Source organism: Ovis aries, chromosome 4, assembly GCF_016772045.2.
Source record: "Ovis aries strain OAR_USU_Benz2616 breed Rambouillet chromosome 4, ARS-UI_Ramb_v3.0, whole genome shotgun sequence".
Taxonomy (NCBI): domain Eukaryota; kingdom Metazoa; phylum Chordata; class Mammalia; order Artiodactyla; family Bovidae; genus Ovis; species Ovis aries.
The window spans coordinates 81,816,041-81,832,152 of NC_056057.1; the positions used below are offsets into that span (position 1 = coordinate 81,816,041).

The window sequence follows — 16,112 nt, forward strand, 5'->3', positions numbered from 1 at the left end:
TTCAGCAAACACAATGTTTCTTCCAGGACTAATTCTCTACCTAAATTTGAGATATATTCTAAATTATTTCTCTCACTAAATCAGTAGAGTAAATGATATCTGTTGAGGGATGAACAGGCTCAAAGTTCTTCTGGATCATTTTGAATTGTGTAGGCAGAAATCTGAACAGCTACATACACATTTACACTGGAGACAGTCTCCAGTGGTGACTCTGCTGTGGACCAAGATTATAGTTTTGTTTGATTTCAAGGTTTCTGAGGCATTTTGTGGCCCTCTCTGAATGATCAATGTCCTGCTACATATGACGACCCAGATCTTTAGGATTACTGCTTAGGAACCAAGTAATTTTCGTTTCAAGACATCAACTTGTATCACTGGGGGAATAATGGTGGAGAAACATCTTTCAGGATATGTGGTTTTGCCAAATCTCTGTCATCCAGCCTTTTACCATTTTCATTACTAATTGTATATACATGGAGGAATTTCATTTAGATGTCTGGCCTGAAGTGAACGTCTCCAAATATCTATCTACGAATTAGCCATTGGGGGAAAAGTACTGCAGAAGGTATCAAATTACCCTTGCATGATGGAATTCTAACTAGTAGGATAACAGCAGGAGTTCTTCAGAACAAGATGTCCACAAAGAGGAAAGCAGAGATGACAATAGCTGTTTCTAGAATTAGTAGGCATTATTCTATAAAATCCTATAAGGGTTTGTGAGCAGACAAATGTCCTAGTTATTTGGAATCCTTAATTCTAGAAACACACTGAGGCTTACAGCATGGATAAATGGCTCGAATCCTTCCAATGAAAAAGAACACAATAAGAAAACTAGCTCTAAATCACAATTTGAAAAATGAACATCTGTAATTTAACTTTCAATGGCCACTTGGCATGTAATGACATGGCTTTAAGATATGTGTGCCTAACAGAGCGAATTGTCATCATATCGGGATATAGATCACAGGTCATCTAATTCCTTGGTCTGTACCCGGGCTTGAGTGACTGGCAATCTGAGTGACAATTCATCTTGGAACATAGATGTAAATAAGTTACCACTTTCTGGACAGAGATGTTGCTATACTTCTAATTCACTGACAAATACTTAAAGGCAAATACTCAATACTAAGACATGCTATATTCTTCTACTCAGTGGATACTCAGAATATAAAGAAATATTTTCCTTTCATTTTCCTATTTGTCATTATTTCGACATTTGGGGCTTCCCAGGTGGTACAGTTGGTAAAGAATCTGCTTGCCAATGCAGGATACATAAGAGATGTTAGTTCAATCCCCATGTCAGGAAGATCCCCTGGAGAAGGAAATGGCAACCCACTCCAGTTTTCTTGCCTGGAAAATCCCATGGACAGAGGGGCCTGGTGGGCTACAGTCCACAGGGTTGCAAAGAGTAGGATATGCCTGAGCACACACACACAGACATTATTTAATACCTAGATACTCATCTGACATTCATTTAAAAATGTGTTGCATTTGCACTTGGCTCAAAATAAGGTGCCAATTAAAGAACCACTCTTTACCCTGTCATGCAGATACCTACACATCCCAAAATTCATTGGTGGGGATTGATTTTCTGCATGTCTCAGGAAATAGTCAAAGAAACACAACATAAAGCAAATATTTACCCCCACAGGGGAGAATGAAGTTCAGTTTTATAAGGGACATTAACAAATTCCATGGTTTAAATTACAGATTAACAAAGGGTTCATGAGCTCAAATTAAGTTATTCTGTTTAAAATCAATCACTGAGACTGTCATTCTGCTTATTGCTTTGACTTCCTAACAAAGGTTTAAATGAGGACTTTATGTGCAAGTAAAGAACATCAAGAGATCTGCTCTTTTTCAGACCTGCGTGGGCTGGAGGGGCAAACATTTAGGCTACTAATGTAATTAGAATGAGGAATGCATTTTTCCAGAAACAAAAAAATCTTCACCAAAAAAAAAAAAAAACTGCAATTAATCTATTATCTGGGGGAAAACAGTGAGGAATGAAAGGTGGGGTACATTTAGAAAGCACTAGATTCACTGATACCAGAGCCATTCTGGAGACGCCAGGCAGGAAATCTGGAATTCCTCTAACTCTTCAGTGGCAGGCACCAGATTTGGGGAGAAGGGTCCAGAAAGGCTGTTTTGTCTTCGCTAGCAAAATGTATTCAGATGTGGCTTTGCAGAAAAGCATTTTTCCTTTGTCACTCAACCTCATGTTGGGTCACCACTCCAGTGCTGAGCAGCTCCCTGATGGCCCTGTCATCGTATCGGAGGACCTCCTTCAGGATGTGCGTCGTGTGCTGCCCGAGAAGGGGAGGCGGCCTGGCCTCTGACATCTTGAACTTACTGTATCTCACAGCTGGGCCTGTCAGAGCAGGAGGAAAGCAGGAAGCCTGTTAATGACTAACCCTCGGAAATTCATTACCCAAGCAGCCTGGGGTGTTTGCAATGAATGCCAAGAATATCACTGCCCGTTACACCCTTGCAGATGGACCATCGTTTTGGAAAGAAATGTATTTGCACACATGGCTTTCCTTGACTTTGCTTTAGACAACTGTGCAGTGGTCATCCACCATGCTGGGGGCTGCATGGATGTGCCTGGTGTGTGCCAGGCCCGTCGCAAAGACTCGCAGGGGTAAGTCACTCAGCTGAACTGACTTTCTGGGTCCCAGAGAACAGTGGCACAGGTACATAGTGTCTCTCTGGAAATCTGACCCCAGGTGAAGGTAACCCAAGTTCAACAGACTGCAGATCAACTAAACCTCAGCCAGACTCTGGGTGAAGCATTTAGGTGGTAGAAGAGGTTATGGGTACAAACTCCATTGTCAGAGAGACTTCTGTTTGGGTATCAGCTCTTTCACTTTCAAGAAGAGCTATCTTGGACAAATTATATAGCTTCTCTGAGCCTCGTGTTCCACAACTAAACTGGGTATGATGCTTACCATACACTCTTGATGAAAGGGTTTACATGATGTAATGAACAGAAAGCACGAAGCAAGCATCCCCGAATCCACATAATGCACAAAATCTGGCAGCCACTATGACGACAGAAGCCACCCCATCACCTTCTTTGACAGTTGCAGTGCAATGGGAAATGGATATGTACTGCCAGCTCTTTGCTGAGCACTGAGCCACCACAAACAGGATAACTAGAGCAAGGATTTCAACAACCGCTGGGAACGGATTTTATCATCCTCATTCATTTTTTTCCCCCAACTTTTTGGCTCCACCGTGCAGCATGTGGGATCTTAGTTCCCTGACCAGGGATCGAACCCATGCCCTCTGCAGTGGGAGCTTGGAGACTTAACCACTGGACTACCAGGGAAGTCCTTCATCCTAACTCTTCACATAATGACACTAAAGTACAAAATGCTAAGGTTTTGTTCAAGGTCATGGACTTCACCAGTGGCTCAGCTGGTAAAGAACCAGCTTGCCAATGCAGGAAATGCAAGAGATGGGGTTTGATCCCTGGGTCAAGAAGATCCTCTGGAGAAGGAAATGGCAACCTGCTCTAATATTCTTGCCTGGAAAATTCCATGGACGGAGGAGCCTGGTGGACTATAGTTCATGACATCACAAAGAAGTGGACATGACTGATCACAGCACACATACACGCACACAGAGCTAGTAACTAACAGTTGCTGCTGCTAAGTCATTTCAGTCGTGTCTGACTCTGTGCGATCTCATAGATGGCAGCCCACCAGGCTCCCCCATCTCTGGGATTCTCCAGGCAAGAGTACTGGAGTGGGGTGCCATTGCCTTCTCCGAATAACTAATAGTAACAGGATGCAAATCCTCATCCACCTGAACCATCTCACATTGAAGGCCATATACTTTTTGGAACCTTAGCAGCCTCATCTTCTCACTCTTTCATGCACAGGTTTGATGGACAGTGATGCTAAAGCTGAAACTCCAGTACTTTGGCCACCTCATGTGAAGAGTTGACTCACTGGAAAAGACTCTGATGCTGGGAGGGATTGGGGGCAGGAGGAGAAGGGGATGACAGAGGATGAGATGGCTGGATGGCATCACTGACTTGATGGACGTGAATCTGAGTGAACTTTGAGAGTTGGTGATGGACAGGGAGGCCTGACGTGCTGCAATTCATGGGGTCGCAAAGAGTCGGACACGACTGTGCGACTGAACTGAACTGAACTGTACTGAGCAACATACTGTTTCAACAGATTTTACCTTTGCTGCCTCATTCAATAAATGATGTTTATGTTGGCTGTCCTTTACATCTCACTTGATGAGCCTTCGGGAAAACAAATTAGAGAGTCACAGGAAGACTACAGAACAGTACGTTTCCATCTCATAAAGATTTTTCCAGTCTCCTCTGGATTTGGGGAGCCCATAGGAAGAACAGATAAAACCCAAGTACATGTGGGTAACAGAATGGCAGTCAATAAAGCAGAAATGTGCCTTAGGATCTAGGAGAATTCCATTCTGAAAAGATAATGGCGAGGAAGCCATTGTTGATGGAGAGAGGACACAGACCTCTTAAAACCGTCAAGTGGCACATTTGGGTCACAAATACCATCCACACCAGATAAATGGCAATTTCCAACTGATGTCCAAAGTTTTCCTTCTCTGAAACTCAGGGAAATTCTTTTCTTTTTTCCTTCTCACACTTCCTTTCAAATGCTCCAGTGCATGACTGTTTTCTTTCATGGGTTGGTCCCTTTTCAAGAAAGAACCATACACATTGGGAGGTGGTGTCACCTATGCTTCTGAGAAAGCTGATAATCCAGTGTTTTAGGGATGTGTGCGATTTTGACATTAACCATAGTTTTCATCCAAAATTTGTCTTTCAAAAGAAGGACTCTGCCAAAAAATACAGGCTGAAGTCAAAGTCACATGGCTTTTTTCCTAACTAGATGACCTGAAGTAAAACAATCAACTGAGAAATAGTCATTTGACTCTTGAAGAATCTGGGATAAAACAGGGTTACCATTTATCACTACTGCTCCCAGTGCCAGGAGCATTAGCAGTGGTAACTACCATTTCCTAAGAACCTGGGCTGTGCTGGCCACTGTGCCAAAGGCCACACATCAGCTCCCGTAAATCTTCACGGCAATCCTGTATGGATACTGATGGAGATTTAAGGTAAAAGGGTTAAAGTGAGGATCCAGGTTAGGATATGAGAATAACTTGCTAAACATCACACAGCTAGGAAGTATCAGTTTCCAGGTCCAGGTATGTTAGGTTCAGGAACTTGGACTTTTGTTTTAAAAAAAAGAATTAATTGAGGTGAAATTCACATAAGAGCCACTATTTTCAAGTGAACTGTTCCGTGACATGTGGTACGTTTGCAATGCTGTGCAACTACTACCTCTATCTAGTTTCAAAAACCCTCATCCTTTAAGCAGTTTCTCTCAGTTCTCCCCTTTCCACATCCCCTGGCAACCTCTAACTTCTTTCCATCTCTATGGATTATTCTGGATATTCCATATCAATGAAACCATACAATATGTGGCCTTTACTGTCTGGCATCCTACACTTATTATGTTTTTGAGACTCATCTACTTTGGAGTATTGTGCTATTGGCACATAGAACTTGGATTTTTAACTCCCAGCAAGGATGCTATGAGGGAATTTCTCAGGTCCAGCCATAGGAAAGGGCAGGCCAACTTGTGTCACCCTCCATTACTTGTGTCCCTCCTGTCCCTTCCTGGGAGCTTCCAGATCCACACTGAACACTATGCTACCAGTTTAGGAGGAAGGGCATGGAAGACCTTGCACAAAAATATCTTAAAGAATTTAGGTTGGTGGGATGGTATTACTTGGTAATTTTTAGACTTGCTAGGATAAAGACACCTGGAGGATATGATATATTTGGAAAGCTTAGGCTTCTTTAAACAAATATATGTTACTAAGTAAGCCATATCGCAGTTGACGAAATTGTATATACTTTTCCATATGCCCCTTCAGAAACCAGGTATTTTACATATGATTGATTTTAGAAAGATTCTGAAGCTGAGATTTGTCCGTGTAATAATATCAAAGTATGGTATAGTTATCTGAACTGTACTGGCAGTTTTCAAATTGCAATTTCTTAAAAATTTCTTAAACACAGTAGTGCCCCCTTATCTGTGGGGGATACTTTCCAAGACACCCCACTTAGATCCTTAAAACCACAGATGATGCTAACCCTATGTATAGTATTTTTTCTTATCCATATATCCCTATGACAAAGTTTAATTCATAAATGAAGCACAGTAAGTGAACCAGTATAACTACTACTAACACAGAACATGACATGACAACAATATACTGTAATAACAGTGACATGAAAGTGGTCTCTCTCAAAATATCTTACTATGCATATCTGATGTCTTTTCCCACTTAACTAAGCATCTATGATGCACTGTGGCCTTAACTTTTGTGGACTGAAGTGTGACAGCAAAACTAGTAAGAATTTCTTTTTCCTTCTTCAGAGTTTCACGGATAGAAGATTTGCTCTTACTATAGGTTTCAGCAACCTCAGCACACAGTTAATTCTTCTTTCCTTAATAAGCTGAGAACTTTCACCTTCTCACTCAAAAGAAGTTCTTTACGACTTCTCTCTGGCATACCTAAATGGCCAGCATCACTACTCCTGTGCTTTGGTGCCATTACAAAGTAAAAGAAGAGTCACTTTGACACTCATGGACAATCAGTCTGATAAACTAGATGGCTACTAAGTGGCTAATGAATGAATACACTGGACAAAGAGATAATTCAAGAGACAGAAAGGGATGACAGGAGATTTCATCACTCTTCTCTGAACAGCACACAATTGAAAATGTATGAATTATTTATTTCTAGAATTTTCTAATATTTTCAGACCATGGTTGACCACATGTAACTGAAACCTTGGAAAGTGAACCCATGGATAAGGGGGATAGGGGTGCTACTGTTTTGCTTGACCATGTAGTTTATGATAAAACAAAAATTTACAGCCCCTTAAAATATACATCTCTATGTGAAACAGGACAAATAAAGTGATATATCCAGATCCCCCCAAAAGCAAAATTTCCCTGAGTCAATTGAAATCTGTTCTTGCAACCCTGTACAATGATCCTATGTACCTGGGACATTCCTCAGTCTAGGCTTTGCACAACATATATTCTTCAAATGTATTTGTTGCAAGAAGTAGAACATGTTTGACATAATTATTTATATCTAAGGTCCAGAAAGAATGAATAATCTGATTTTCTGTTTAAAAAAAAGATGAGCAGATAAGTCACATGTTCTTAAATTACTTTTTGGCAAAGCAACGTCTACATTCGCATATGCTTTCAAACACTTGAAAGCTGTGTGATCCTGAGAATTCTTAAAAGTTCCTGAGTCTCAGTCCATAGATTTCTAAAATGAGGTTGGCAATACCTATGCAGGATTGGTTTGAGCATTTGGGGAATATAATGTGGGTAATACTCAACATCAGTAAAAATCAGAGAGTATGGAGATGATGAGATACAACTTTGTTTACAAAACTAGTGAATCTTACAGATATCACAGTATGTGTTTAAGAAGTCTGTGACCAGAGGGAGTGGAAAATGGTACAATCCTTCTGGAAAGAAAATTTTCAACTTGATATCAAGAGTTTTAAGTATTCACATACTTGAATGGAGAAATCCTGCTTTAATAAAAAAATGTTTTCCTCTATGGATATAATCAAGAATGTCGACAAATGTGATAGGTAAGGATCTATACAAATTTTTAAATCAAATATTCAATACCCCCTTTTGTGTGAGATTCTGTATTTAAAAGAAAAGAAAGAAACTTTTCATCTGTTCTTAGCTTCCAAAGTGTACCTTATTAGGAGCAGGTGTTTAGCAATCAATTCTCTCACGTACTGTCCTCATAGGTCTATCCCAAACGCCTTCCTTCCAGACAAAGAGGTCAAATAGTTGCAATATTGATAAAATTAGGAAAATATGCTCCAAACTTGGGCATGTGTGGATGTTAAATCACTTCAGTAGTGTCTGACTCTGTGTCTGGCTCTCTATGAACTTCAGCCCACCAGGCTCCTCTGTCCATGGGATTCTCCAGGCAAGAATACTGGAGTAGGTTGCCATTTCCTTTTGTGCTGGTCAAATAAGTTACTGTACATCTAAATGATGGTAAATGACTATAATTTCAAGTGGTGTATTTTGGGACTTTGAATATATACATTGCCTTCACTCTCCCCTGATAAACCACTGAAGTAAAGGTATAGATGTTAAACAAACATAAAATTTCATATGAGTGAAAAGGATGGGAGGGAACATCACTAGTGCATGAGCTATTTCAACAAATTTAAGAATGACATCAATGGGATCATGTCGATGGGGAAAGAGGTCGAGAAAGCTGAAGCATAGGATATTCTACAAGGACACTGAGAGGAAGTGGTCCATTTCACCTTCCCAAGAGTCTTTTTAAAGACTCTTTAAAATTTTTTTAATTTTTTTTTTTTTAATTTTTGACCACACTATAGGCAGCTTGTGGGATCTTAGTTCCTCAACCAGGGACCAAACCGAAACCTTTGGCAGTGAAAGTGCCAAGTCTTAACCACTTGACAACCATCGAATTTCCAAGCCTCTTTTCTTAAAAATCAATGGTTAAGAGAGAGACAGATCTTAGAATAAAGGTAGGACAAAAGCTGAAAGATCAAATGTTGCAATATATTCTACTCTCACTAATTTCTACTAAAAACTAGAAGAAAGTGAAGCTCGCTTTCAAATTCCTAAATGGGAATGATGTTAAACCTAGAATTGTGTGTGTGTGCATGCTAAGCTACTTCAGTCGTGTCTAGCTCTTTGCAAACCATAGCCCACCATGCTCCTCTGCCCATGGGATTCTCCAGGCGAGAATACTGGAGTGGGTTGCCATGCCCTCCTCCAGGGGATCTTCCCAACCCAGGCATTAAACCAGTGTCTCTTAGTCTCCTGCATTGGCAGGCAGGTTCTCTACCTTGAGCACGAAGTCCCAAACCTAGAATTGTATACCTAGTCAAATGGTTAATCAAATATGAAGGTATTTTCAAACTGCCAAAGATTAAGTTTACTACGTATGTTTCTCCTTCTTTTTTCAGAAAAATATTTATTTTATTTATCTGTTTGGCTGTGCTGGGTCTTACTTGCAGCACATGGGCTTAGTTGTTCAGTGGCATGTTGCCCTTGGTTTCCAGACCAGGGATTGAACCCACACCCCCTGCACTAGAAGGCAAAGTTTTAACCACTGGACCACCAGGGAAGTCCCAAAGCTAAGCTATTAATATTAAAACAAAAGCTATTAACATTAAAAGAAAGAAGACTCCAGGCAGTGGGAACAGGCCTGATGCCCAAGAACTGAAGAAAGTTGCAGTGTGGCTAGAATATTATTGGGTAGTTTCTAGATGAAATCGGAAGGAGAGTCACAGGGATTTACAGGCTATGGTAGTAAAGTGAATCTTCTTCTGAGTTCACTGGGAAGCTGCTGGGGCTGTAAGCAGAACAGTGACAAGAGTTCAGTACTCCCATAGCTGGGCAGAGAGAGCACTAAAATGAGCTTGGAGGCTGTTCTGGGGATATTGGAGGAGATGGTGGTGGCCTACACTAGGATGGTGCCTACAGAATTTGAGAAAAGTGGATGTATTTGAGAACTTTTCTCCTCATAGAATGAGAGGTCTTGCTGATGGAGTGCAAGACCCAAGGTAGCTGGGGAGGGAGAAAGATCAAAAGAAAACTCCTGTTTCTGAAATGAATAACTGGTGGGCCATTTACCTGATGAGAAAGGCTGAATGGATTCGTGGACAAACCTGGTTAGAAGCAGAAGTCAAATTCTTTTTTTCTTTTCTTCCCTTTTTTTTTGGCTGTCCCCTGAGGCATGTGGGATCTTAGCTCCCTGATCAGGGATTGAACTTGCACCCGCTGCATTGGAAGGCAGAATCTTGACCACTGGACCTGGCAGTCAGGGAAGTCCCAGAATTCAAATTTGTTTTTGAAAATGCTGTTTGAGATGCCAATGAGATATCCAAGGAGAGAAGCCTTTAGCTATGCAAGTCCATTTCCTACTCCAGGGGATCTTCCTGACCAGGGATAGAACCTGCTTCTCCTGCATCTCCTGCATTACAGGAGGATTCCTTACTCACTGAGCCACCAGGGAAGCCCACTGAAAATGCTGTTTGAGATGCCAATGAGATATCCAAGGAGAGAAGCCTTTAGCTATGCAAGTCTGGAATTCAGGGAAGAATTTGGGCCAGGATATGTAAATTTAGAGGTCATTTCCATCGAAGTGTCTTCATTTCAAAGCAATGTATTTCCAAGGCAGTTGTATTCATTCCAACCTCTCTGATGCTGAGGGTTTCAATCAGTTGTTTAGGCAGGCTTTTCTATTTCCTAAGTTCTATATCAAAAATCTATTGCATCAAAACATTTTATGTCCAAAGGAAACGAATGAAAAATTAACCTGTATAGCTCATAAGTTTGGAGATGAATGCATTTCTTGCAATGAGGAATTCTTGGCCTTAACCAGACACATCTCCATTGACCTGAGAGTAGGAATTAGGGCAGTTTTACTTTTAAAAGAAATGTGGACTCTGTGCCAAACAGAAAGAGGCAGAGAAAGAAATGCAGAGCTCTCTGAGACTGAGTCAAAGCCATGCAGGGATTAATGAAGGTGTGGATGTTTTTCCTCTGCATTTATAAAGGCAATCAAACTGAAAAATGCTCAGGAAAAACGCACACCACAGCAGTCTCCAGAACATCAGTGGTACCAAACCTGGAACCCCAAGTGCTGTCCTTGTGAGGAGCCTACTTACTCTAATAATTGGAGGTCAAAGCTCTTACCAGGAAGGGGTCTGGATGGCACAGCTTGTGTGTTAGACCCACCTTTCCATGAGGACTGTGTGTGAACTGCCCTTGGTCCCCTCATGAACAACATGTCTGATTCTAGGAAAGTGACAATGCCTTTGACCTCAACTTCTGCCCTTTCCTGGGAGGCTGAACTGATAAACCAGCCAGAGGCTGACAAAATGCAGAGTTAGAAGAGGAGGAATCTGCCCCAGGCTCTAGTCATACATGATGACATCTGACACCCACCGCCTCTACATACAGTGAGAACTTACTGTATGCCAGGCCTGGGGCTATATTTGTTATCTACATGGTATCCTCACAATAACATTAGATAGGGTTTTTTGGTTGTTGTTGTTGTTGTTTGCATTTATTACTGCCTTTTATCCTTATATCACAGAAGAGGCGCATGGAGCTCAGAGAGGTTATGAAACGTGTAAAGGGCACACAGCAGACACACTTACAGCTGTGCTGACTTCATAATCGTTGTTTTCGAGGAGTGACACAGTAAGGAGGTTAAAAGTGAGGCCAGGGAGCCAGAGGGTCTAGGTTGACATCCTTGTTCTGTCATGAGCTGAGCTGGTCTCCTTGGGTAATTTACTTCATCATCTGTGCCTCCAATGTTTCTCTGTGCAATGGGGATGCTAATGGTCCCTACCATCTAAAGTTGTGAGGATTTTAAGACTTCTTAGAACAGGACCAGGCACACAGTAAGCCCTCAGCACACACCACCTGCTGCTGTTGCCTCTCCTTCTCAGCTGCAGTGCTGACCTCAGCACCCCAGATTCCTCAGGTAGGGGCCTTGTCACCAGTTCATTTCAGTCCCAAACTTCCCAGAACATGAACAAGTGAACTTCATTTTAGATTCATGATAGCAAGCTGGGGACAAAAGTCTTAACTTTTAAAACTCTGTAACAATCAAGGATAAGATTATTTAAAGGAAAAGGAAAAGGGAAGAACTCTTTTTTTTTTTTTAATAAATGCTATTCTTCATTTTAATTAAGGAGAGTTTTGTTTTCAAATACTAATTCTTTTTGTAGTTTTTACAACGTTATGTTAGTTTCAGGTGTACAACAAAGTGAATTCGTCACATATGTACACGTAGCTATTCTTTTTCAAATTCATTTCCCATTTAGGTTATTATAGAACACCGAGCAGAGTTCCCTGTGCTATACGGAAGGAAACATTTTTTAAGCACACGGGACATAACAAGCCCTTTTCAAATAAATAGGTAGGGAGATAAATATGTTTTCCTTTTCCTACAGACAGCAAAAGGGAGGCTAAGGCAGTCTGAATGATTACCAAGTCACCAGACAAGCACGTACTCACTACATCCGACAGCATCATAATGTACACCAGAAACTAACTTTTTACTAGATATGTTAAAAGGAACTTTGGAAACATGAGACTTATTTACTTACTCAACAAACACTTCCTATGTGCCAAACACTGTCATATGTGCTTTGCACATTTGATTCATTCAGCCCTTAGGATACGGTTAGAAGGTCATGGTCCCCATTTTACAAATGGGGAAAACTGAGCGACACAGCAGGGAAGTCACTGAGCTAAATGGGTCGCAGAGCTAAAAGGAGCCAGGATTTAAAGCCAGAGAGACTTGCTCCAAATCCTGAACCTTTGCCAACAGGCCATGCTGTTTCCCAGTAAAAAGAAAAAAGCAAAAAAGAGAATTATCTAAGTTGAAAAATAAACTCACGGGTCTTGGAGTAGAACATGCCAAGGACAGTTTCAGATTTCATCTTCTGACAGTCTATGCCCTCTGTCTTTCTAGATCACAGTGCTATCAGATTTCTTATGCAATATGTACTCATTACTACCTCATCTTTTCACATGAATTTGTCATAGACCACCTATTTCCTTGTAGGAGGTCCTGGAAACACAGCCCCATGAATATATTCTGATTCCTCACGTTTCTGAGCCAGGCAGTGCTCTCCAAATCTTTCTTCCCTACCCGGCCAGAAAGGAATGAAGCCTTCACTGTATTCTCTGTGGAAAGTTATCTGGTTGAAGGCACAGGGAAGGCCCAGTTCCTGGTGTGCCAGAAAATTCCTCCAACTAGCCCTGTGTCGTGTTTTCCATCTGTGGTTTGAGGCCCTTCAGTAATAAGACCCTGACTATTTCATCTCATCTCCTCTTAGAAACCTTCCACGACTCAGGCTAAAAACGGAATCTACCCATTCCATGCAAACATCACAAGCTACTTTAACTACACACAGCATTCGAGCTACATTTCTATAATCCAGACCAACTTAACAATGTAAACAGTTGCAGGAAACAGAGGTAGCCAAAAACATGTGGGAAACCATAATGAATATTCAAGTAATGGGAACATAATATCACATCATCATGAGGGAAGGGACCTCAACATTCTTTTTTCTTTCCAGAACTCGATGCACCTCACATCTCCATGATGTATTTCCAAAGCAATGAAACAACATATTGCTCAACTTCACAGTGAACTGGCCAAGGAGCAACACTAAGGGTTAAATTCACTAACATAGCTGGCCAGTCCAGTCATGATGGAAGCGAGAATGAACACAATTAAAACTAAATGTGTGGGTCTTTTCCTCTGTTGTGCCTTTTTAATGTCTGATATGGGTGTCAACTTTTTTAAAAAATCAAGAATACTTAAAAGCAAACATCTGTTTTATAATATATGAAATGCTATATCAAAAAGTTTTTATTTTGACTTCTTTGGCCCATTGCTAAGATACATGCTGTAGATATCATTTAATCTTCAAGGCTTACTAGTGCAATAAGAAGCCAAATTTCATTTTTCTGAAAATAATGATAGCTCCAGTACCAAGTTATTTCACAATTTCCCCTCCACTGCTTGAACTCATCATCATAACAATAACAATATTTTTTATATGGCGCCTCTCAGCCATAGCATCCAAGGCGCCAAATGGAACCATACAGTTAGAACACATTAAACCCATTAGATGTGAGATAAAAACAGATAAAGCCATTTCAACTAGCATGGAATGGTGGAAAAAGGCCATGGAGAATAAAAATGGCTCTGGATATCTTGAACAGAAGGACTCAATCGATGACACGGCTTATATGGTCAGGCATCCCAGAAACTCCAGGCAACATGTGGTGTGTACCACCAACTAGGATGAGTCACCCGTCTTACCCAGAGTTCAGAGGCACCCTGGATCACTACTGCTATAACAGAATTTATTTTGGGACTCTGTAAAGATAATGAAAGTCCCACTACCTATGAGGTAAGATTATGTTTTCAACTCTCTGTGGTTCTGTGATTGTCATTGCTCAGATGTCCAGCTTCCTTGTTCTAGGACCACGATAATGTGAGATGTCCTGATCTCTTTGATGCTGACTGAGGTCATGTGTTGGCCAACAAACTGTGAATAGGAGGGGTATGTATGCCCCACCTCCAGGTCAGAACACTCAGTTGCTGACATAAGACCATCCGGGTCTCTCTGGTATAACAGCTTGGCCATGTGTGAGATAATGACTGCCCACCAGCCCTTGCAAATAATGATGAACATGGGATATTAGCAAGGAATCTACTTGCATCACTTTAAACTGGCGTTATTCAGGAATTGTCACTACCCTATATGACAATTGTATATGACATAGCCTATGGAGACTGATTCTATGTCTCAGTTTTAATACAGAGACTTATTTGCCTGGACCAGAGCAGAAATTCATTCATCTAGTCCCTCAGCACTCCTTTCAAAAGTATTCAGTTCAGATGCTCCAAATACTTCTAAATTCTCATCTTGTGTGGAGTCAATTTTGACCAGTGAAATGATGAGAACAGCTATTATTTATTGAATACTTACACATGTTAGGCATTTGGTGGAATGCTTTTCATATATTACCTTGTTTGATAGACTGAATGACTTTAAAAAGTAGGATGCTTATTATACCATTTTATCAACAAAGGAAAGTGGGGTTAAGTAACGTTATCAAAATGACACAGCCAGTCAACTAAAGAATTCTGTTAGAATTTAGGCTGGCTAAATACAAAGTGCATGCTCGTTAACACTAGGATATATTTCCTCTCTGCATAATGTGGGAGAAAATCTGTTCTCATATCAGTGGCTGAATAAATACCATTCTTTGGCAGATGGTGTTATAAAGCAGTACTGTATTATAAATACTTATATATTTCATGATTGCTAATCCATTAAGGCATTTATCTTTCATTTGAAAAAGAAACAGGGTAACTTGTATTTGATTTATCTATCTTGTTCCAACCCACTGAAATGTCATAGTAGATTATCCATTTCCTGCTGGAAAAAATATATGGCCCATAAGGAAATGCTATTCATATTCATTAGCAAACACGCAATCTCCCCTCAAAGTGAGCTACCCAAACTTTCAGCTAAGGTCTCAGAAAAGCATCAGGCTTGAAGAAGCTCCCCCCGGAATGATTTTTTCCAACATTTGTGTTTGCTTCTAATTATTTTCAACACTTCTGAAAATGCTAGGAAGGGTGAAGAAACACCTTGCTGACAATGTGCTCTTTGCCAAAATAATCAATCCTCCTAGCTTCTCTTGCCTTCTAAAATTCTAATATTCAATACAAGCTCTTTGGGCACATTCCCAAGATTTTGTTTGGTTCGACTTTACCATGGAAAACAAAATTGGTTCAGCTGAAGTCTGTAGCCAGAACATTTTAAGCTTCATAGACCTTCAAAGTGGTGACCTTCTCCTCACCTCCTCTGCTTCTGCGCTCCATTAAGGAAAATACCGGAAGAAGTTTCCAGGCAGAGCAGCCAGATTGCATTTCGGTTCAATTTTGAGAGGAGGAACTGAACAGAGCTCAAGCAGGTGGTTATTTGTGGCTCTTCCCTCAAATGAGCTTTGAAAAGTTCTTCTGTAAACCTTGGAAAGTCTTGTAATTTAATAAAAATTGCTTGTGCTTTTCAACCTTTTCTTTTAAAGGAATCAGTCATATCAACAATATTCTTGTCTTATCCAAGTCTCTGAGAGCACACAAATCACAATCACAGTCCAAGCAAATAACAGATCAAGAAAATTATGTCCTCAAATCTGCTGCTGAGAAAACAGGTTGCTCAGGATTTATTGCAAGACTTGATCTTAGCTTTTCTCATTCACTTTCCCTCTGTAGTCCAGATGGGAAGATTTTAGGCAAAGGTCCTTTCCCTCTATGTCCCTATTTCCATTTTGGTATCACCAGCCTCTCAGGTGGCTCAGTGGTAAAGATCCCACCTGCCAATGCAGGAGACACAGGTTCATACCCTGGGTCAGGAAGATACCCTGGAGAAGGGCATGTATTCTTGCCTGAGAAGTCCTCTGGAC

The 16,112-nt window shown here is 40.8% G+C and overlaps 1 protein-coding gene across 2 annotated transcripts in view; it reads right to left on the reverse strand.

Annotated features, from left to right (window-relative positions):
• Positions 1 to 1,638: 1,638 nt before the first annotated feature.
• SUGCT (succinyl-CoA:glutarate-CoA transferase) overlaps positions 1,639 to 16,112 on the reverse strand; it is a 762,875-nt gene continuing 748,401 nt past the window's right edge. For both annotated transcript variants that reach the window (XM_042249226.1, XM_004008000.5), the window contains one exon: positions 1,639 to 2,371. In XM_042249226.1, the coding sequence (XP_042105160.1) occupies positions 2,208 to 2,371 (164 nt within the window). In that variant the 3' untranslated portion in view covers positions 1,639 to 2,207. The remainder of the gene's footprint in view (positions 2,372 to 16,112) is intronic.